Source organism: Galendromus occidentalis, unplaced genomic scaffold (genome assembly GCF_000255335.2).
Source record: "Galendromus occidentalis unplaced genomic scaffold, Mocc_1.1 scf7180000076944, whole genome shotgun sequence".
Classification (NCBI taxonomy): Eukaryota; Metazoa; Arthropoda; class Arachnida; order Mesostigmata; family Phytoseiidae; genus Galendromus; species Galendromus occidentalis.
In genome coordinates this window covers 496719-519085 of record NW_003804933.1, presented here as the reverse complement: position 1 = coordinate 519085, position 22367 = coordinate 496719, and the positions used below count along the sequence as shown (strand labels likewise).

Below are 22367 nucleotides of genomic sequence, written 5' to 3'. Positions count from 1 at the left end.
CCAAGATGGTAGCCGTCTATGGCAGCAGGAGCATTGTGCCAACCATGGCCCCCGTGTTTCGATTCCCAACCCAAGGTCCAGAAAATCAAAGTGAGCAAGCCCGCCCGGCCGTTCGTGGACGTCTCTAGGAGCATCCCGGCCGCGGCTACCGTTCTCTCAGAAATTCCAAAATCCAAATCAGCACCATCGACAAAACTGCCACTACCATCCCCAATTCTACTACTACCATCACAACCACCATCACCATCATCACCACCACCGAGAACGACGACGACGACTACGGCTTCCGAGTTGACGAAATATCCATAAACCCTTCATCTACCTGCCAATCAGTGAACCTGCCCGAGTGTTCGAAGCTTTACAATATCGACCTAGTGTTGGAAAATTCACGGCGCCTACTCCAAAGGTCTAAAGGTCTTCCCTCGTCCATTAGCGTATGAAACTGTGTATGTAGTCGTCGATTGGATAAATCGCTCCTCCTGGATATCTGGGAAGCCGTCGCTCGGATGGTTGTGCTCACTAATGTGGTGGCCTGATGCTCGATGTTCAGCCGTTGTGAATGGTGGAAGGTTGAGGATGCTTTGCTTTGCTTGAGTGTCTTTTGTCCGAGAGTCCTACAGCAAGCAGATCGCTGCTGGACGTTTCGGACCGAATCTGTGAGGTGCTGTGGAAAATCCGTGCTCCGCGCAAAGTAATCTGTGTCCAACGGAAAGATGTCCAACAAGGATCAGGCAAGCTCGACCCGCCACGCGTTCCAGTACGTGGGACCCTACCGGCTGGAAAAGACCCTCGGCAAGGGTCAAACAGGTACGTGATCAAGCTTCCAGAACATGTCGCCAAGATAGCAAACAAGCGGCCAATCGAACAACTAGCCAATTGACCGAATCAGCGTCGAACCTATGGTCTGTGAGGGACGGGGAACTGATTCGACGGCCAATCGGCTAGTCGGACGACGTCAGAGGAGACGTACTATGCCCTCTGAGCGAGAGCTTCGCTCAATAATGTCGGAAGTTTCGTCGAGGAGACTTTCCTGCTCGATTACACGCGGACGCGCTGATGTACCGTCTGCGCGTAGTTTACGGAATCTCTTGCTCGGCAACACTGATTATCTTTTGGCACGTTACGCGGTCGAGACGTTGTCGGATCCGAGGGAAGTCTTCTATTTGGAGGGGTTTTGCGGAGAAACTTCGGCAGCAAACTTCGGTGGAAGTTCAAACGGAAGGATGCCTTCGGGAGGATAATTACGACGAAATTACGAAATGGTCGAAGAAAAGATCCCTCTGAACGACCTGCTGGAATTGACTGATGGTCGCAGGTGGGGAGCTGAAAGCTCACGACGATGCGTACCAGGGTGATGTAAGGTTCAGTGAGACTTTGGGCGTTACGGTACCACCGACAATGATCCTCATCTGATAAGATCCGCTGTCCTTGAAGGCCGGAAGATAAATAATGTCTCGGACTCACTGGAACAACTAATGAAAGCCCCTCTTTTCTCCCATCGTGACGTGACAGCTCTTTACCATTCGAAAAGCTTGACGTCTACAGATGAGATGAACTTTTGTTTTATTCTTTTTTTTTGATATGGTAATCTTGAGATTCTCGGCCTTCCGTCGAGTCGCTTGCCATCGCAGACTGCGACACTCGGTCGGTTCGTCGGTCCGTCGTGGACCGAAATGCCGCAATACCGGCCCCATGCATATACTGCCATCATTTCGTTTGTGCGGGCCAACTGAAAGCCTATTGGACGGGCTAATAGAAAACCAAGGGCGAGCGACCGCTGAGGAAGAAGGAGAGAAGATTTGAGTTCAGCGAAAGTATTTCATAGCGTGACAAAATCCTCGGAAGGGAAATCCTTCCCGGCGAGTCCACCGGTGTGTGAGCGCAGTCGCCGACTGAGAATCCACCTCGTCGACGTTGATCTCCTATAGAGCTTCAGCAACAATTTTAGAGCTGAATGTCTATCATATCCCAGCCTGGCTCTCGGACTCCGTGTTCCTCCCAATGAGCTCGAATTTGTCTTCTTCGGAACATCCGGTCTAACGATTTTGATCTCATACGCCGAACTGAGAAAGATCGAAGAAGGCGCCCGAAGCTCAACCACAGGCCAATGAATAGCGAACCCGATATCTTCTCGTGGCGTGGTAGCAGCGTTCATTGTATATATCTCGCGACGGGGAGTGGTCGATCGGGGGTCAACGTTTGGCCAGCGCTTAGCGCCGTTGGGAGAGAAAACGTGATGACTCGGTCGGGGCAAAAACTGAGGTAATAAAACCATTGAAGAGGACTTACGCGCAGACATACATACAGACGATCGGTCGGTAAGAGACACAGCGAGGCAGACAGTGAGACACATCAATATCGTTGCAGAGACAGACAATTAGCTTCGGAAGCCACCCATCCCGTGTCTCTCGGTGAGCTGAACTCAATTCCGTCAGTTGATCCCTCAATTAATTTGTGCGAACGATGAGGATTCACAAAAACGAAATGCGACAAACGTACACGGATGCTGAATCGCCAGGAATGAGAATGTTCGGCGCAGTTGCGAGACTTTTGCGGGAACCGCCCCGAGACAAAATTTCGAGGGTGTGCCTTCTCGAGCCGAGATGTTCCGGGTTGGATGAGGGTGGAAAAATGTCAGGACGGGCTCCGGCTCTTCTCACGAGGATCCGGAGCCGCAGGACTCTCCAAGGGCTTATCTCGGAATGCAGCTCTTGACGCATGCAAGAGATTTGGTTTTATCGTGGTTAGTAGGTCTGAATGAGATTCTAAAGGCTATTTTCGCTATCTGGGCTCTAGAGTCCGCTAATTCAGCGCTCGAATCGAGGTTCGCCAGGATGAGAAAACAAACGGCTCCGCAGGCGTACGCCGATATATCGTTTCCAAAAATCGCGTTCAGGAGAAAAAGCATCGAATCAAATATTCACAGATGAATGAATACCTGAAATTGAGAGGGATTCGCTGTACATCGCGAGAAAACCACCTCGCCGAAATTTCAAGGCGAGACGACAGCACGCGATCCTTGCCAAATTTAGAACATGAGTTTCTAATAATATTTGTCGGTTTCCTGAAACAACACACAGCACAATGACTTACGACGAGCGAACTTTCGTAAAAATCTGAAAACGGTGGAGGAAATTACGGGACCGATGATGATTGCCTGGGGAAGCTCAAGGAGCTCGTTAATTATTAATGGGATTAATGCGGATATTTTCGGGGGTTCGAGCCGAGGAGCATGAGCGAGAGACGAGTCGTTCCCTCGGGGAAGAAGTTGTGATGTGCATTCTTGGCCAGACTTCTCAGGAGGTGAAGGAGGCTGAGGACTTGGACCGATAGGATCCTCCTTCACTACTACAACTACAACAACGACGACCACTACCACTTAGCCGGGCGCCGCTCGCAGTTAAAGCAGTACACAGATGGTCTCGTTGTCATCGTCGTCCTGCTCACCATCCTCGTCGCTGTCGTTCCCGTCGTAGTTGTACTTTAGACGTGACCCAACGAGTGCCCGGGCAGACTCCGGGGACATAAATCCCCGCTGACAGTTCAGGATATAAACAGGCAGGCGGAAATTTCTTGAACGTGGAGCCGGCATTCGTCAGTCAGCCTGCGGGTCGTGGTAGGTTCCAACCTTCGAGTCGAACGATGACGCTCGGACACGTTCGCAGCTGCCGCCTCGACGCCGAGTCGTCGTCATTGCTCGATGCAGCCTGTGTCACCGCCGCCGGTGTCGTTGAAATATTATTGATTGAATATAAATAATTCATAGACAAATCCTCTGGGTCGGGTGGCCACACTCGGTCGTTTCCCCACAAATCTCACCCGATAGTGATGCCTATAAGTGATCTTCACAGTCGTCGCGACCCGCACATCGGTCGAGAGCGTCGGGCGACCCGGCAACGAGGGGGCGGGGGGATGGAGGGTATCTCCGGCATTTAGTTCTACCTCGGTCTTCTTCCTCTTCGTTTTCGGACTATCCTTCCCTCCGTTGCAAATGAACGTTCAGAACACTCCGTATGGAAACCATAATCGCCAGACGTGCGTTTCCCGGTCGATTTTCCCCGCAAATCCCATCGCGTCGACCGGATTCGAATGTATTCTTTCTTATGGATTTCGATCGCTTGAGCTAGATGACCCCAACTCCTGGTCCGCATTGTGCGGGACCATGGCTCGTGGGCAGTCAGATCAATTTCAAAGAAGAAGCAGATGGATGAACGGATGCAACGACGGAGGCGCGAGGATCGCACGAATTCGACGACGGCTGCCATATCAATCGGTTTGTGGGCCGGAATTTCGCTTCGGATGGACGCGTGGACCGTCTTCGACACTACGTGACCGAATTTTCTTGAAAGACTCATTTCTCATATCTAGATGTCAATGGCAATCATAGGGATGTTCATCCCCATACGTTCATATTATTCGATCATCTGTCAATAATTGTCGGTCCCCAGATCGATTTATGCAGATGAGGATTGATGTTTGATGTCGTATGAACTTGCAGATGGATTACACTGCAGCCGAGAGAGGGCGAGTTTCGCCTTTCCCGTAATCCCGGGCATTCTCAGGGATTCTCTCCTTCTCTCCCGGAAGGTATCGCCAATGACGGAACAGATCCGGGTTCTGAGAGCAGATCTAGTTCGCATGACGTCACGGCGGTCGCCTGTAATTAAGGCAAAGCAGCAGCGACGCGACTGTCACTGATTGTCATACGATCGGAGTCTTAGAACGAACCTATGTGATGGTGCAAGCGATGTCCTGACGTGGTGCCTGATTCGAACGAGGCTTTGACCCCCGTTTCATTCCGGCGACCTCCACGTGCTCCGTAGGCATTCAATCTGATGGGAGCGCCAGTCTGGAGTTTCTCAATCATGGACAATGGATCATCGGGAGAAATCGCCTTTGAAGTCGCCAGGTCATCATAAGACATTTCGTTTGGTATTCCGAGGTTCGAGTCTGGTAGCCATAGTTCTATGTTCTACGGCTTCAATGTCCATCATTGAATGGTTATACTTCGAGCGATTGGTCTCAAGATTCTGCGTCGACGCAAGCGCCGAGAGATCCTATTATTATCGTCTCAACTTCTCATTCAGTGCTGCTCTTGAGAGAAGAAAATCGGGAAGGACGTCGATCGAAGGCACGGAATTCCACCCGGTGATAGCTTGACAATTAGCTGCAATGCGGATGTTGACGCGGAACTTGACCTTCCAAAGTCTCGAAATCGGGGTCGAACACGACGCTGATCGCTTAGTTTAGCCGTTGGCGAAGCATCGCGATTATGGTGCTTCGCGGTCGATATGAAGAAAAGAGCCTTGCCAGTCGATGATTCACAAAAAAAATTCAAGGATCGCGCGGGAATCGCTGCCCCCGAGTTTCTTGTCTCCGGAATTGGCACAGATCGGACGAGCTAACTTATGCCAACCTTTACTGAAGGAAGCTCATCGATCTTCCTCCCTAAACCATTCGCTTGGTCGCTTACGCGTCCAGACGCCGCGCTGCCGCTCGTTTTTTTCTGTGTCATTCCGTATTTGCATTCCGCACGGGAGAAGTAAGGCTAACGTTCGGAAGGCTCTGCGCTCAATCTGGGCTGAATCAGTATGCATGATACACACGTCTGAGGACGGAAAGAGGCCAACTCACTAATCGGATCACAGCGCTCAATTTTTCCTTTGAACGAGATTTCGGGAAAATCACCTCTGTCCGCACGACGAGGATGGCCACATAATGAATTGCAGCTCGCTCGCGACACCTCCAGAGTCCTCCGCAAAGTCGACATCTGGGAGCTAAATTACGAGCATCAATAATTAATTGTTGCTCGAATTTGAAGAGAGACTCGAGTGAATTCCTGCTTTCGAGTCTTCTCCTCGCGCCTCCTCCTCCCCCTCTTGTGTGGCAGCAAGAGAGACTCGGAATACCCCCGGCACGCAATGCCGGGCATCATCAGGATTGATCGGTGCCGCATCCATCAGCGGCAAACATATTGGCCGAGAAAATCTGGAGGTAGCTCTGATTTGTCATCCAGTAGGGGAAAAGTCAGGCGAAGAATATTCGCGACTTTCGATCATGCCCTCCCTCCGTATACCTGCGTGTGTCTCGGCTGGAGTACCCCCATTTCCTAAGCTTCCCACCTCCGAGCCACGGGAAGACGCGACGGAAGACGGGACCGGGGGGAACTCAGAGAAGAGAACGAAGACAGGAAAAAAACGGATGAGTTGCGAGATATCTCCTCCCCGCTCGAGCTCAAGAGAGGTAGCGGGCCGACTGGCTATCGAACCAAATTACTTTGGATTTGGAAGAGCGCTTTTCCCGGCGGAGAGAGAACAGCCACGACCACCATTTCTCCCGCCATCAGGAACATCGGAAACGATTCGATAGCTCGAGTCGTATAGGTGACGGCGCACAGACGTAGGGTTGGAATGAACGGATCTATCCACTTTGAAACTGCCCAAGCTTTCGGAATTGACAGGGTACAACGAGAAAATGGGCTGCGACATCTGCGAGGGGAAGCTCAGGGAAAAACTCGCAGAGGGTTTAGAGGAGCCGAGGGAGCCCCACAATCTCTAGATACCGAGCTCATTGTACTGTGTTCTTCTGATGTGACCTATACGTCATCAATGTTAGGTCCCAATGGGATAGATTTCAGAACAACTCGGTCGTCATCTGTCTCGTTGACAATACATAGATAGCATCGTTTTCGACGGCTCTCACAAGATCGACTGGCAGCGCAACTGCCACCCAACCGAGTGGCGTTCGATGCACCGCGGCAACTCACTCCCTGGCATACTCATAACAGCTCTCCAGAGGAAACCCGCAAAGATACGCTGGGGGGATCCGAAGGGATCAGGCGGCTTCGAGTACGTCACGGATATGAGCTGGAGGAAGATTCGAGGGGATTCTGGCGCCTTGAAGGAAGTCGTACACCTCATACTGTGCTCGTGTTTAAGACTCCTTTTATTCCCTTCCGTGCGACGAGTCCCCGAGTCTGCTCTTTTTCTCGCGTATCCGTCGACGGGCTCCAACTCTGCTCCCTTTCGAGCCTCTGGGAAACGTTCGCGTAAAATTGATAGTCCTTCCTCCGCTCGTCTGTGACTCGGAGCTTTGCCAAGCGAAGAAGCTTTTCCCCTACGCTTCTCCCCGCCTTTGCTCGTGCAAGGGGTCCGATGTACGCCATGGCTATCACGTGGCGGAGCTTAAGCGTAGCGAGAGACCGATCGTCTGTCCGTCCGTCCCGGCAGCAATAGGCCGTCGATGATGGAAGTTGGGTGAAATTAGGCAGCTCCGGCTCATCTTTCGGCAGCCAATAGGCGCAGCCGTGCGCGCCGATTTTCCTTGTTCTGATCCGGTAGATCCTCACCCGGCTCGAAGCACTCAATAAGGGGACGGGGGCGTCTCCGAGAGAAGGAGAACACAAAGGCCTGACAAAGGAAGAGTGGAGAAAAAAAGAGCTGAAAGCTGCGGGAGGAGAGGAAATGGCGACTCCCAGGGACAACATCTGACAAAAGGACAATTGGCTCGAAGCGCCAGTGTTTAACCGGAATCCGAAGAGAGACAACCTCGGGGATTCCCGAGGATGGTTCCGGCTCTATGAGGTTGTTTCTTTGTTTTTTCCTTGTGTACATCATGTCGAACTCATTCTTGATCCCTTGTGGTACAGAATGTCATCATTGGCTGCTCCATGACTCCCCGGCTTGTCCCTCGACTCCACCGTCCGCCCTCCGGTCCCTGTAGGACGAAAGCGGGACGGTCCGCGGAACGCGGTCTGAATTCACTGAATTTAAGCTGTCCCAGGACACATCCTCGAACGCTCGGTGAACGCGGCGTGAGCTCCGACGGTAGGGAACTCGGAAATAGGAAAGGAGGGGAAGGGGGTTGAGATCGAGCTCAGCTCGGAGTTCATCGCTGCTAAGTTCCGTATGGCAATCCGATCGACTTACTCAGTTTGGGATAATTACCTACGTGCGGGATTGCCGAGAAGTCGGTTCTATTCATCCGACCTAGAGATCTGCGAGAGACACGAATGATATTCATATTCCACTTACTACAAGCTCGGAGAGCAAGCTTGCTTAAACGAATACCGATTATTCAAATGAGGTCGTTGCTATCCAGAGTGTCTCGATCGTTGCGGACTCGAGCTTGGAGCCGGCGCGGCGCACTATGGCAAAGTACATCAAGCCTGAGGGTAAGAGTCCATGCTTGTCGTTGGTCATGTGGATTTATCCGGGAATGCATTGAAGCGGGCGAGGGGCGGAAATGAAGAAATCGAGATAATAATATGCTCGTCATTCAGCGTCGGATTTGCGGAATTTTTCGCCCGCTGTTGTTGCGGTACCATTGAGAGAAAAATCGAGAGGGAGAGAGGGGGAACGAGAAGGGGACGCAGCGGCAAGGAAAATAAAACTTCTCGATGTCTGGAGTCAGGGCCCGTCGCACGCCACCACCGTTGAGGCTGCTGCCGTCTCTTCCCGGAGGATAGCCGCGGGCTCTGGGGAGATTTCACCCTCGAAAAATGTACCCATCGAGCTGTCTCGGGCTGGCTGGCTGGCTAGCTAGCTAGCAGCGAGTTCGCTCCGTCTTTTCTTCTGCTTCTTTTCCTGCTCGTTCTTTCGTTACCCACACGCTTCCGCACTGGCTTTCCATCCACCCGCATGGAGACCCACAAAGCGAGTCGGTCGTTCTTCCTGCTCTGTTCACCCTATTCCTTATTTTTACTTACTCACTCACTTTCGTACTCGCTCGCTCGACAAGATAGGGAAATTCCCTCCCGGTCATTGAGCGAGCTGATGTTTCATTTCGCATCCTCTCGAGACTTACCAACAACAGCAATTCTGAGCGGGAAGCAAACTCCGTCGGCACTCCATCTGAAATGCGGACGAACGGATGTCTCACCTGAGTGTTCGGAGCAGCTGGGAGCACTTTATCGAGTCCCATGTTACGGGGAATCGAGGAACTCACGGACGACAGCCATATCCTCGAGCGAATTGGGAAAAACTCCGAATTTTTTCTCGGAATAAAAATCGAATGAGTACGATCAAGCGTCAAGCAATGAATTGAGTCAACCGAAAAAACTTGAACCGCGATTTTGTGACCATTGCACGCCCCGTACCTTGAAGGGCTCCCAGCCCTGCCCTTAATCAAAATTAACGCCCGGAGAGAATTTCTCATTAGTTCACCAGTCGTCGCCCCTGCTGGTGTGTTGATGAAGATTTGATTGAAGACTCGGTGTTCGTTGAGTACGCTCCGGCCCATACCACACTTGTTTCTGGCCGGGTGCTCTTCCTTCGTATCAACGACATATCAACACGAGGGTCGGAGCGTGCCGAGAGAGCGAGCAAGTGAGGGGGCATTGCCTCCACCGCCGCCAACAACATCACCAGCACCTTTACAGAGAGCACCCAGTTTTTCTCACACTCCGATGGGTTTGCATAAAAAAAGAAGCTGTTTAGCTCGCTCCACCCAGCTTTCAACGACACACCCAGGCCCGACAGTATTTCACAGGCGAGCCCATGAGTTTGTTCCTACAAGTCGTTGCAGGGGCTTCTGTAAGTCCGTTGGGTCCGTCCGCGACTCCGAGCGCTATGCAAAATTCGATCGGCCGATTCTTACAGCGGCGAATTCTACGCGCAGGTGAGCACACTCCTCGCGGCTCCCTATTAGGCGTCGCTCGATGGGCTACGGCTCCCTCGGCGAAGTTTTGCTGGCGATTATGAACGTACCGCGTCACGATTGGCTTCCCCGGGAGACCGAATCCTGCGCCAGCTCCCTCTCGATTAAAACGGAACATCCGATCCCGGCGTTTCTGCGACCGATCTGCTTCATCGAACGCGCGATCTGATCTGCTCATCAGCTGTGGCCCCGGGATTCGGACTGGGCTCCTCTAGAAAAGCGAACTTTATGCTCGGTGCATAAAAACATGAACTCGCTGAATGAGATCGTGGATCGGGTTTCCCGTCGTGCCTGGCGCCGCGCCGTCTTCGAATAGGGATCGTCGCTACGCAAATACGTCTGTATGCATGAGCGTGTATGGAGCGTACACATGGTTCTGTGAGGTCTCGCAACACGAGTTCTTCCGCTCATGCTCGCACATGCTTACCAGTGTTATTTCGAGCGAACATTCAGTCGTGTTCCGATGCGACGCAGAAGGCAAGCATTCATGCTCCGGAGATTCCACGAAATGGAGCGAAGAGATCAGAAAACTGTGGACGGGACGATGACTGGGAAGCTTCCGTGGATCTGGAAATACATAATTGCTCCAACTCTGTAGCTACGAGGGGCTGTCGACGTCGAACGAAAAATAAAAACCAAGTGCCTCATTGAGCGTTCGAGCTTGTCCGCAGTCTGGCCTCGCCAGGGACTGTCTCAAATAATTCGATTTTGCTCCTCCGGCCCATAAGCCAGTCTGACGGGAGACTTCTCCACTCGTGATTCGAGCAGTCTAGGCGGGTCCCACCGGAAGCGGAATCTTGTCGCTTGGGAGGATTCGGACGGAACTTTCCTGCACGATAAAGGGTCTGCAGCAAACTCATCGGCTCGCTCGAAGAGAGGTTCGTAAGATCCTGTTCCCCCTCCGGCTCATCCAATCCGAATCACGACGCGGCCCTAACACCAATTCAGATCATCTGTTTTCTCTTCCACTCGTCTCCGATTGGGACCCCTGCCCCCTCCCACCCAAGAGTCACCACGATCAAAGCGATTGGCCAAATACGGACCATTCAGCTCGGTTCAGTATCGATGACGATGCCTTGCGGTGGGGAGAATTTCCAAAGCCGCGTGTTTGACTGAGTGACTGCCTGCGTTCCCGCCCGCCCGCCTGCCCACAGCGGTGCTCGAAGTGGGGCGTGCTTGACATTTTGAGAAAGCCATCGGCGACTCGCCTGGTCTCTGAGCTCGTCGCCGTGCGCTTTGAATGTTTCCCTCTCGTTCGTCGATCGCTCTGTATCTCCTGTAGATTCTGTCTTTTTCATGGGATCCCACAGTCGTATCGTTGGCACCCGCAAGACGGCCGAGCGAGCGGGTCGGCAGCCCGCCCGCCCGCCTGCCGGACCAACCAACCGAGCAAGCAAGCAGACGAGTGAGTTCCATGAGGAAGAGGGAGAACGGAGAAAAAACCGACACAGCTGTCTCCCTCATTCCTAAACGACGGGGCGTTTCTTCTATTCAAATGCGCGCAACCTGCTTGTACGCTCCATCAGCTCAGGTCTGAGGTCTTCTTCTCCCCGCTTTCGTTCAATTCTCTCGTACCGTCTTCTCGTTGTTCTTGTAGTACTAAGCATCCACGAGGTAAATCCTCTAGCAGGTCCGTTTGTCGGTCGGTCGGTCGGTCGCTACTACCTCTCTGCTCCGTGGTGTGAATCGACATTAATCGAAAGCAATGAAGATTGGTCTCCCATCGCTCCCATCGGCGCGACGATGCCATTGAGACTCTCGCGGAGTTGGAAACCGACAGGAGCTTCTCTCTCAAGAGTCGCCGGGATTCATCGTTGCGGATGACCGGGATAGAAGGAAAAAAAATACCATCAGTCTTGAATGGATTGTTTTTCTATTCCTGCAGGATTATTCTTTCAACGTCCGCTCAGTGTCAGGAATGATGGCGCTTTCTCGGACTTGGGGTTCCTAATTCCACCGCTTTCGAGGCCGTCAATGCCACTCAAAGTCCCGTCGTCTATTCCGTCACTTCAGTTAAACACGTCAACGAAACAACGGCGAGGTCCTATCTTCTGCTCGTGTTGCCTCAAAGCCATGTACCTGCTCGATACTGAGAGGAGCCGAGGCGCGAATCGTTGCATGCCCGTAGACAGACTACAGAGGCCTCTGACCGTGAGATACGCATCCGACGTCGGAGAACGTTCACCTGGGACTTACCTAGTTCGAACGACTACACGTACACTGTGATGACTCATCACGGGTAGTCATTGATCGTTTACGACAGCTCGAGCTGCAGGCCACTCCCTCTGAACGATCTGATCCCTTCAGATAGGCCGGGGAGCTTCATGCCGCTACTCATTGTTTGAAGAAAACGAACAGCTGATTGAAGTGCACCTGAGCGACGGAATTGGCAGACCGAACCGCCTGCACGAACCACGTGATGGTTTCCCCAAAGGCCCCGCCTGCTTGCTACTCCCATTTCTCCCATGCAGAGTGATCTCTCTCTGCGTGGGAGCGCCTCTGGGAGCACGGAATTCGGGAGCAAATCCCCCCGCAAGTTGCCGCGGCTCCCGCAACACCACCGTAAACGCTCCGACCGAGGGTAGTGTTGTTTTCGGTGGACTCACTCAGGAGAGAGGGTGACGTGGGGGAGGATTAGCGTCCGACCTAACTCAACGCGTTCATCCCTAATGGTTCTGCTGAATAGCGGTTCGACGGGCCGACACTCCGACCGACAATCTACGTCAATCGTTTAGCTTTAGGTGCTCACAATAGTCACCCGACCCTACCCTCAGCTAACCCCGGAAAAAAGAAAACGGCAACAGAACTGACATGGGAAGAATTTGTCGAACTTACCTCCAAGGGGCTCAAGTCCGTCAGCTGTGGGTCCGATGGGACGAAACGAGATGAGTAGTATCCGAAGCGATCGATCGGGTCAGCTGTCTGTCGCTGGTCTGGAGGCATGGCGTCCTCTTCGCCCCCGCCCGCTCTGTGGATAGACCGGTATCGCTCACCAGCGTGCTTGTTCCTGGATCAACACCTAGCATGTGTCCCGTATTCCGTCGCTAAATTGTGTTTCTACCGCTGCTTGCAGTGACAGCCAATCCATCTCAGAGCGGACGTGTCGCTGTTCCTGAGTCCTGAGTAGCCAAAGAATCGTCCAGGCAAGCGGTTCGAGAACTAAACGAACCAGGATGCCGAGCGAGCGAGGATCCTCGAACGAGGTGGTGGATCGACTGCCTGCGAGAAGTGAGCGAGTCCAGAGAATCCGACGGAACGATACGCGGACGGAAAAGGGCCCAGGGAAGATGGGACTGGGACTATCCCGGCGTTTGATGAAGGTCTTCCGGTGCCGGCGATCACCTCGCCCGACTGAATCCAGCGGCGACCGCCTACTCGGACCCTCGCTCGGGCGGTCAGTGGGCCTACCAAGCGGTCGGCTGGCTCGCTAAGTAGGGGATATGAGAAAACGGAAGAATAGCTGGCCGACTGACTGACTGGCTACCGGCCGCTCTAATTGGCCAACGGCCCGGTGGTGTATGCGGTCCTTTGTCGATCTGCCAGAAACCAGTGAGCTCCCCGACTCGCCCCCGCTGCGTAGCAATAACGAAATCGGTAGCCCCGGATCCTGATCCCTGATTGCTTACTCCGGCTGCTTCGGCGACGGCCTCAAATCGATCAGATTTCCGCGGGACGCTCGCATGCTCCCCATGCGTGAGGACAGGACGCGACCACTGCTTCCGAACTTTTGTATGCGGGACGAATTTTCCGTGAAATTCGGAGCTCGGCGGGAAAACCATCAGGAGCGGGGAGTTGCTCGTTGTCGAGAACTTGGGAGCGAACGAGGGGAAAAACATGAATTCGGCGACACTTCAGACGACCGCACTCCGCAGCTGTAACTGACAAGTCGACAATTTGGCGACACACGTCCTCCCGGCGATTCCTTTCCAGGGGCGCGAGAGGGATCCGACTCTTTTTCTTTCTCAAATGACATGTCATACTTACGAGTCGTGTGACAACGAGTTGAATGAAGTAGACTTCAACGTGTAGCGCTCGTCGTCATTCTCTCGCGTTTTCGTCCTGAGCGCCCCTCGTCGCGACGTCGCTCCTTCGCTCGCTCGCTCAGATCGACGAAGAACGAGGAAGTTACACATTCAGGGACAGGGAGACCGATACGGGACAGGAAGACACATATCCGGAGACAACCTAGAGAGCTCTCCGCTTATCGCCTCAGCTTCGAGGAGAATAATGCTTGCGCAGAAACTTCCTCTGTAGCCGTCATCATTCTTCGTAGAGTTGCGAATGAGATGCTCGTTGTTCCTGCTTCGCTCGGCTTTCGGTGCCATCGAGGGGTTTCGAGAGAGGATTCTCCGACTAGGTCAGGAGAAGACCTCGCCCAGACGTTATTCTGTCGATGGCGATGATCACGATGATACGCATCGGGTATAATCATCTTCCTTGTCGTCGTCTTCGACGTAATCATCATCGTCGTTGACTTTCCGCTAGAGTTGGTATCCGGTCCGAAGGTTTGCAAACTTGATTAAGGGGTATTTTTATCCTCGAAGAGCGCCTCCATCAAGTCCTTTGACGCTCCTTCGCTTGTGAGCCGACTGTACAAACAGACGCTCTCCGACTCCTTGGTGATACTCCAGCCCGAGCGAGCTGCCAGCCCGAGTGATTCAATGTCCCCCTACTGCGCTCCGAGGTATCCCGAAGCCTTGACCCTTGTCCGGTCCTTTCTGATGGGACAGTTTCGTCGTCACTGCTTGCCCCAGTGATGAAGCGGACTCTGGCACGAGAACAAAAAGGGAACATCGTCATTGACCTCCGAGCATATGGGAATAAAACTGAGGGCCGAACGAGGATCTCACAAAAAGGAGGCTCTTTCTTGAGACGGGGAAACCGTTCCAAAAGATCTTCACTCACAAGCAGCGAGCCCGAAATTCTGAATTTGATCCTCTTGCCTCGTTTCGAGTCCCTCCCAAGCGAGAGAGAGGAGCGCTGTTGCGGGCGATTAGATACCGCATGCGGCAGATCTCGCACGCCTCGCGTCGTCCAGGGAGCACAACTGAGTTCGCGAAAATCATTATCTAGATCTCGACCGAAGACCGAACTGCGGCGTAACCAGAACGGAGATTGCGCTACCCATCTTCAGGCCATCGGTATCTACAGGTGACTCTTCGACCTCGGCCTCATCGCGATACACGAATTAGCAGATGGTCTATCTGAGCGCGGAAGGTTCCAATCGCGACTCGCGCCGGGAGCGAAGGTCCCCACATCCGAGCGAGCTCGGTAACTAGAATGATAATTCCGTTCGCTTTGCACTCGTATTGTCAAACAACACATTCAAACGGACTCGTCCTCCCGCCTCCCGCTTTTCATGAATAACACGAGCAAGCTGTCGCCTCCTTTGTCGGAGCAGCGCTCAGCGGACTGTGGAAAACAACCCGCTCATGGGGCGCCCGACAGTAAACCTCAACACCTAATCTCTCGGTTCGAGAAACTGTATATTTCTGGAGGCATGACGTTCCTCTGACCTTTCCGAATGCTTGCGCTGCTGCCGCGTAAGCCGAGCCTCATTAATAGCTTCGGGAAAGATAATGACGATGGTGATACTAATAATGAGTCGCGAAGAACGGCGCGAGTTATCGCCGAGCGTGGCGCATTGCTCGATAAGATTGCTCCTACGCGTTCGGAATGCCACACGTTCGCTACAACGGCTCCAATTTTCCGGCCAACGGATCTCTTCATGAGATCCGCGCACATTGAGACGCGGCCACAAATGGCCACGAGCCGGACTTATCGATCGGCCGGCCGACCATCCGTTCGTCCCGCCCGCCCGTCCGACACCCTCCCGGTAGGGCAGCGTGGACTGCGATCGAGAGGGCAATCCCAGTGGTGTATTAGCTTGAATGTACCAGCATCCCATCGTACACGTACCCACCCCTCGAGCAACGCGCCGCTGCGATGACGTAATTTGTCGCCATCTGATTTATTTTCTCCGCGTTCTCCGTTAATCAATGGACTCCCCAGACTCCTCCGACAGCATGAACTATGACGACGATGGCGACCGACGGCTCATCTCGCATTCGAGGCAGAGCCCTATGCGGAGGCGACCCTTACAACCCTAATGTACGTACATACTGATGCTTAGGAATCTTCCGTCGTCCCGGGAAAGCCATCGTTCTTCAGGCTTTTCGAGTTCGTTGACTCTCTAATCGCAGAATGATCTCCTTGTGAATATCCACATTCAGCCTCGATCGTTTTTCTTTGATGATGCCCGTGACGAAGATCAGTCAAAGTGATCCTGTGCTCATTCGAGTCAATCAGAGTGAATATAGCGTCCCCGTCAGAGGTTTTTCGCCGCCTCGGTCTCACCCCATACTCCGATTCACATTAACATAGGATATAATCGCGAAATTTCTAAGAGACGCGGTGGCCTTGTCGGCGTTCGCATCGAAGAGCCTTGCGGATCGTGAGCAAGGTGGCTCCAGAGTTTCAACTTCCGCCGACTGATTGCCGCGGCCGAGAGCAGCATCGACATCGAAGCGCTAGCTCGACTCGACGGATCGAAAAATCGAAAAGCTGGCGAAAAATCGAAAACAAGACGCATCTCCGCGTTAGCATGATTCATGTAGTGTCCAGATCACTCGTCGTTCTGCTGCATTCGCCAGCAGAAACGGGTGCAACAATTGGAATGAGATTCGTTGGCTCGCGCTACAGACGTAGCTGGTGGATTCGAAGAATTCTATTTCCACACGCGCAGAGTCGACAAGTGTCGAAGCCTCCAGAGGACCGCATTTTTAAGTAGAGTCGATCGCGGTTTATGGGGCTAGGCAGCGTTCCTCCGGGATTGGAGGCATGTGTCTCTATGACGAATTCCAGACCCTACGGCTTTCCTTTTCGCTCATGCGGACGGCATTGTCCGGATCCTGCACGGTCGTGAGATCATGCGGAGGGACCGTCCGAAGGGGGTAGGGCACCCTTCAGCTGTGTGAGTCAGTTCTCGATAGACGTATTGAAACGTGCAGGTCGCTTGTATGCGCAGTTGCGACCGTGCGGCAGATGGGTGTGCCACTTGACTTGTCAGTTGAGAGCTTACAATAATCCGAAGCGAATCCTTGCGTTAGTGTCTCGCCTCACTGCCTCCGCCGGCCGAACGAGCGGGCAACCAACCAACCGACCGACCAACCAAGCAACCGACCGAGCGTCTTGACCGAGTAGCAATAGCGTTGGCGCTTGTGACCGCACTCGGAAACGCTCCTCTCTTACGGCCCGCTCGGTCTTACCCCAGGTCGTCGAATCGACAAAACTCTTCCCGTCTTTCGTCCGAAGAGAAAGAAACCGCTCTAATTCCGCTTTTGAAAATCCCGCCAGAGATGGTGGGGAGTGAATTGGAGGGAGCCATCCGAACCGATGGCTTCCTCGAGAATCACTTACTCGGATGATGAGCGGCTTCACCGACACCATCTCACCTCGAGGATCATGAATTTGGGGACGCCCATCGATTTCTCGCTGAGAACGCTCTCGATACCCGCGCACGCCGATGTTGGAACAGCTGTTCTATCAATTCGGAAGCATAGTGACTCTAACGTACGGTCTTTTGCGTCTCGTATCCGACGACTTTTATACACACGAGAAGATAGCCTTTGTCAGAGTTCCTCCCTGAGTACAGCGTACCGATTTGTTCCGTGTCGGCGCTTATTTTTCCACCTGCAGCGTGCACTCCCGGAGGAATGATTCGATTCGTGGGATAGCGGAGCGAGGCCGGGAATCGACGCCAATTTTTCACGCAATATCAATTTGGGATTGAGTGATTGAGCGAAAAGCTTCGCTTCTGGCTGCCGTTGCTATTATCAGCTGATTTATTGCATAATATCGGCTGAGAAAAGTTGCAAAATCAATGGGTAACAAGGCTTATATCATACAGTGAAAGCTTGCAGGCGACTCCGCTCGGAGCCAGACGAGTACGCGAGCTCACAGGAGGCTGGAATCAGGGAGAACGTTGGCTGACGTCCGCCATCTGTCGAGGGAAACTCCCTCTTTTTTCTGCCCCGAAAGTTTCCTACCCCGTTTTACAAAAACTGCACGTGTTACTGCGTATGGTAGAGGAGCAGTGACGTCGCGAGATTTCCAGCGCGGAGAGAATGCATCCGGAGAGAAACGATTGAAGCGCAGATCCGTTTGGGAGAATCAATACTCAAAAGACTTGTTCGTTCGTTCTTTCATCCACCCTCTCGAACGGAGAGCGCTCCCTGCGGTTCTGGTCTTCCATGATGATAAATAAACCCTCTTGGATTGATATCGCTCTTGGGTGTCTCGAGATTTCTCGTTCGATCGCTGAGTGGAGTCAATTTCAGAGCCCACCAAATTTGCGACCACAACCAGCAGGGGCACCAACAAAAGCCTCTGAATTTTTCGGTTGGTGAGCGACTTGCGGTCTTTTCCTTCTCTACAGCAGATAAAGCTACATCCGGTTCCGAGTCCCGAACACCGAGCCCTCCGCTGCTCACTCCACCCGGCGGGGTTGGGGGCTCGGTAGCGAGACGGGTAGCCCGTTTTGGTCCCTTTGTCCCAATTTTGATTCCCTCGCCCTTCTCCTGAGCGCAAGCGAGCCACATTTTGTTGCCTCAACACCCCATCGGCTGCTCCCGCCGCCGCCGCTGCTGCCGCCTCCACCGTCCGCCCGCTCGACCGTTCGTCCGTCTGGGTACGGGTACTGTATATGGGCTCGGCTGAAGCAAGCAGAGCTGGGTAAGTTGGCCGCTCCGTGGATCGGTCGCCTCGCCGCCACGATGGGGGTCTCCACGCTCTGCTCCGTCTGCGCAGGCGCGAGTCAACTCGGGCTCGGGGCTTTCGCTCCCTCCGCACGCAGCTACGTCAAGGCTATGTCAATGCGATGACTCGTATCACGATAAGTGAACACGTGAAGTGTACCAAGCGAAATTTCGACGCCGACGAGCGCTGAACGCGTCTGGTGATAGAATGCCCGCCACTAAATTCAAGCGTGGCGTCTCCGAAACAGCGTTCCGAGCTTTAATAATCGACAGAACGCTGCTGTTTGAGGAGACAAAATGTCGCAAAAAGCACAGCATCGAAGATCAGCTGATTGAGTTTGAGTAAAGTTGGAGCACGTTTCCTCACTAATAGTGCTCAAGTGTTGGACAAATCGGTCGCTTGACAATCGGAGCAAGTTCAGCGAAGTTCCGTTGGTCCTTGCATATCCGCATCGGGGAAACTCTGCGTCCAAACCGTGCTTGCATTCCTGTCTGTCTGATCGACTGGCTGACTGACCGACTGACGGACTGACTGACCGGCTGTCTACTGTCTGGCGAATCGTCTGACTGAGGGGCTGGCCGAGAGCTACCCTGTTCGCCTGTCTGCCGTCCCGTCTTGAATCCGCTCTTCCCCCATCGTGACGTCGTGCATTCCTCCGTACGACATCGTTATTGCTATTCGACTCGAGACAACGTACAACGAAGAGAGACAAAAACACGTAATGGAAATCGACGACGCCACGGCTCCTACGTCGACCACGACGAATTCGGGAGACGTCGATTCAGACTGCAACAACCTCCTACAGGAGTTCTCCCGATTGGGAACAACCGATCGCGATGTACTCATTTCGAAGATGCAGCAGCTCACCAACGGACTGTCCACCATGGAGAGCACCTTTTTCCTCGACATGAACAATTGGAACCTCGAGGCTGCCGTTTGGACGTACTACGATCTCGCAAGTCAAGTTGCTGGCAACCAAGCCCAACAACAACAACAGCAGGAGCAGCAGCAGCAGCAACAACAACAACAGTCAGAGCCGCAGCAGCTACCAGAAATGCAGGGGCAACTCAATCAGCTACAAAATTCACAAGCTTTACAAAATACCTTCGTCGGATGCATCTCACAACCTGACGGCACCAACCAGTCGTGGGAGGTCAACCTTCCTGCGCGCTTCATGACCCTTGTCGAGGACAGAACCGTCGGGAATGGAGAAGCCGTGACGCCGGACACGCCGTTCATAAAGACGTGGCGGTTACGGAATACCGGGTTGCACGCATGGCCCGAGGGCGTCGTGCTCAAATATGTCGAAGGCTACAATATACAGGGTGAAGACGTCCGTATAAATCAGATGGTATCGCCCAATGAAGAAATCGACGTTTCTGTTCGACTACGCTCCCCCTCCGACCCTGGTTGCTACTTCAGCAATTGGAGACTCCACGATGCGCAAGGACCTTTCGGGGACTCAATTCTCATTTTGGTACAGGTGCAAGAAGGAGGAGTGATGGCTGTTACACAACAAATGGACGCGTGTCACGCTTGTGAATGAAAAAACAAACGTGTTAAGTAGACTCGATCGGTCAGCTAGTTGGTCGCTCGGCTACTTGGTCGATTGGCTCGGCTTGGAAAAAATTCAGTGGAGATGAGAAAAAAACGAAACAACAAAAAGATTGAAAGCTGACGAACACTTGGGCTGAGCGAATGCATCGAGGACGCTGTGTACAGTATTGGAGACGATACAAATATATATATATATATATGAATACATTTATTTAAATATATATATGATGAACATACACCTACGCTAAGTGATCGTGGTTCTCCGATGAAGGATCGCTGCAAAGAGTACTCAGGAGCGCTTGTTAGTGGAGACCTTCGAAGCCATCCTTCCATCTTTTAGGCTTGGTCGTTGCTGCATACAATTCGTTCTCAACTTGTGCCACCTCAGAGACCTCATCAGGAGCGAGCCAGGCACTCGATCAGCCAAATAAAAATCGATGTTGAATTTACCTATATGGAGCCAATTTTTCCCCGATTGCTACTCGCTGGTGCCGGATATCTTATATTATCTTTTCTGATTCCATCCTGAATAGACAGAGTGAGATAAGATTCGAGGCATGATTCCTTGGATGATCTCGTGGCGCTCAACTCGGTACAATCGAACCATCGCATCCATCAATTGATTGGTCCTGCATTGCCGTGACGATCGCTCGTCACCCTTCTTCGTATTCGTCACGATGCGACCATGTAGACTGACGGCCGGGAATTTTTAGGAAAACCACGGATACCATGCGGAGAACATTCGGGAGCTGGCCGTCTTTCTCGGAAACTCTCCGAAACTACGCGCTTACCGACAAATTGTGGTTTTCGACCTGCTGCAAGCATGGTTGAACGGCCAAACTCCATTGAGTCGATTGCTTGTCTTCTTGTCTTATCTATTCAAAGAGATTAGTCACCGGCGAGTATACCTAATTACGGAGACAACGCGTCCATTCCACACAGTTTGAGCGGTCAGGCGAATTACGCATTATTATTTTCCTCGTCGCCGCCGGAATGTATAAATACGACTGCGGTTCACCCCTCAAGATCAATGATCGATCCTCATCAGCAAGAGCTATCGTCCATACTGTGTTCCACTAATTGGGAAGTCTCTTGATCACTGTCGACGACTCCTGAAGAAACGAGGAGCTCTCGAGCTTCGCAACGATGTTCCCGGATCGGGCTCAGGGGTCCGCTCGGAAAGAGCCGCGAAGAGATGTGAGCTCATTGCTGTAATCAAGCTCTGGCATGCTCCAACTCGGCAGCGTCTGTGTCGACGACGAGAGCAGCACGGGCTATTTTTAAATTGTCAACTCTGGAGGCTCCTCGAGAAACTCTCATCACATTTTATGACCCAGTAACGGGACTTCCTTCTCGGGGCAGACGTGGGAGCAGCCTCAGCGACGGTAATGGCGGCGCTTGGCACGACGACGATGAGGCTGGCTTAGCCAGCTGATTGGAGCTGCGGTCTGGAGGCGAAACTGTAGACAACGACCTCATGCACTTCAACCAACGACGGGCGGCCAAGTGGTCTCGCATCCATCGCGGGACGCATATCGACGCAAAATCTATGTGACTGTTTCCCAGTTCGTGAGGAACAGTCCGCGGATGGACTCGACTACGTGCTGTCTCTTTTTATTTCTTGCCCGCCGGGGCTCATCGCGTCCCGTCTGTCGGAGGGGACGGGTCTTCGCTTTGACATACACGCCCTGCTTCGTAGAAGCGCAGCTTTCGCAGCTTCCGACGCGGTCTTCGGTGGGCCTGGCGCAGTATATGAACATAGATTCCGGAACAGGTGGCTACGCTGTTCCGGAGGCGCGGATCCATCTCGCGCGACGACTCCGCTGAAGAATGCGAATCGTAACGACAGACAACAACCGATTCGAAGAGCGAATGGTAGTTCGCTAGGGTTGTTGTAAGCAGATTTTCGCCATGAAGGAATCGTGACTTGAAACCATAATTCCTACGCACGGCGAAACATTCGTTCCCCGCCAGGAGAGGAAAAGACTCGACGAACAAGCGCTTGCATTATGTACATTGCAATCCACAAGCATCGGCAAGACTGAGTGTGTACAGAGTACACTATTTTAGGAGCGAAAGCCTTCTCGGAACGGGAAAAAAACGGAAGGTAATTTTTCTTCCCGATCGACATCATATGAAGCACTCAGCTCATTCCTGAGTCGCTCCGAGTCGTACGTCAGTTTCTCGTCGGCCGCACAGGCGGCTTCTGATCAGGACGGAGTCCCCGACCGAGCGGATGATTCCACCGATGCCACCGAAGCGGCTCGTCGCAGTTTACATGTGTGAGATCTTGAAATGCCGGAGTCGCGCTCGAACCGAGCTCCCCGATCGGCCCAAGAAATATTCCGATCAAGATCGGATAGAATTCCGATTGTTGCCTCTCGGTATGCGGTTCG

The 22367-nt window shown here is 52.9% G+C and overlaps 2 protein-coding genes across 2 annotated transcripts in view; both read left to right on the top strand.

Annotated features, from left to right (window-relative positions):
- The first annotated feature begins 740 nt into the window (after positions 1 to 740).
- The window catches only part of LOC100904403 (serine/threonine kinase SAD-1), a 29544-nt gene continuing 7917 nt past the window's right edge, over positions 741 to 22367 (top strand). Inside the window, exon 1 of the mRNA XM_029110651.1 lies at positions 741 to 807. The gene's annotated coding sequence lies outside the window, so the exon portion shown is untranslated. The remainder of the gene's footprint in view (positions 808 to 22367) is intronic.
- Positions 19132 to 20404, top strand: LOC108863790 (uncharacterized protein C6orf106 homolog). The gene has a single exon (XM_018638376.1). It carries the CDS (start codon positions 19136 to 19138, stop codon positions 19958 to 19960), a length of 825 nt encoding a protein of 274 aa, XP_018493892.1. The 5' UTR covers positions 19132 to 19135; the 3' UTR covers positions 19961 to 20404.

Excerpts from the sequence above, each read along its gene's own strand:
- LOC108863790 (XM_018638376.1), top strand. The coding sequence starts at position 19,136 with ATGGAAATCGACGACGCCACGGCTCCTACGTCGACCACGACGAATTCG.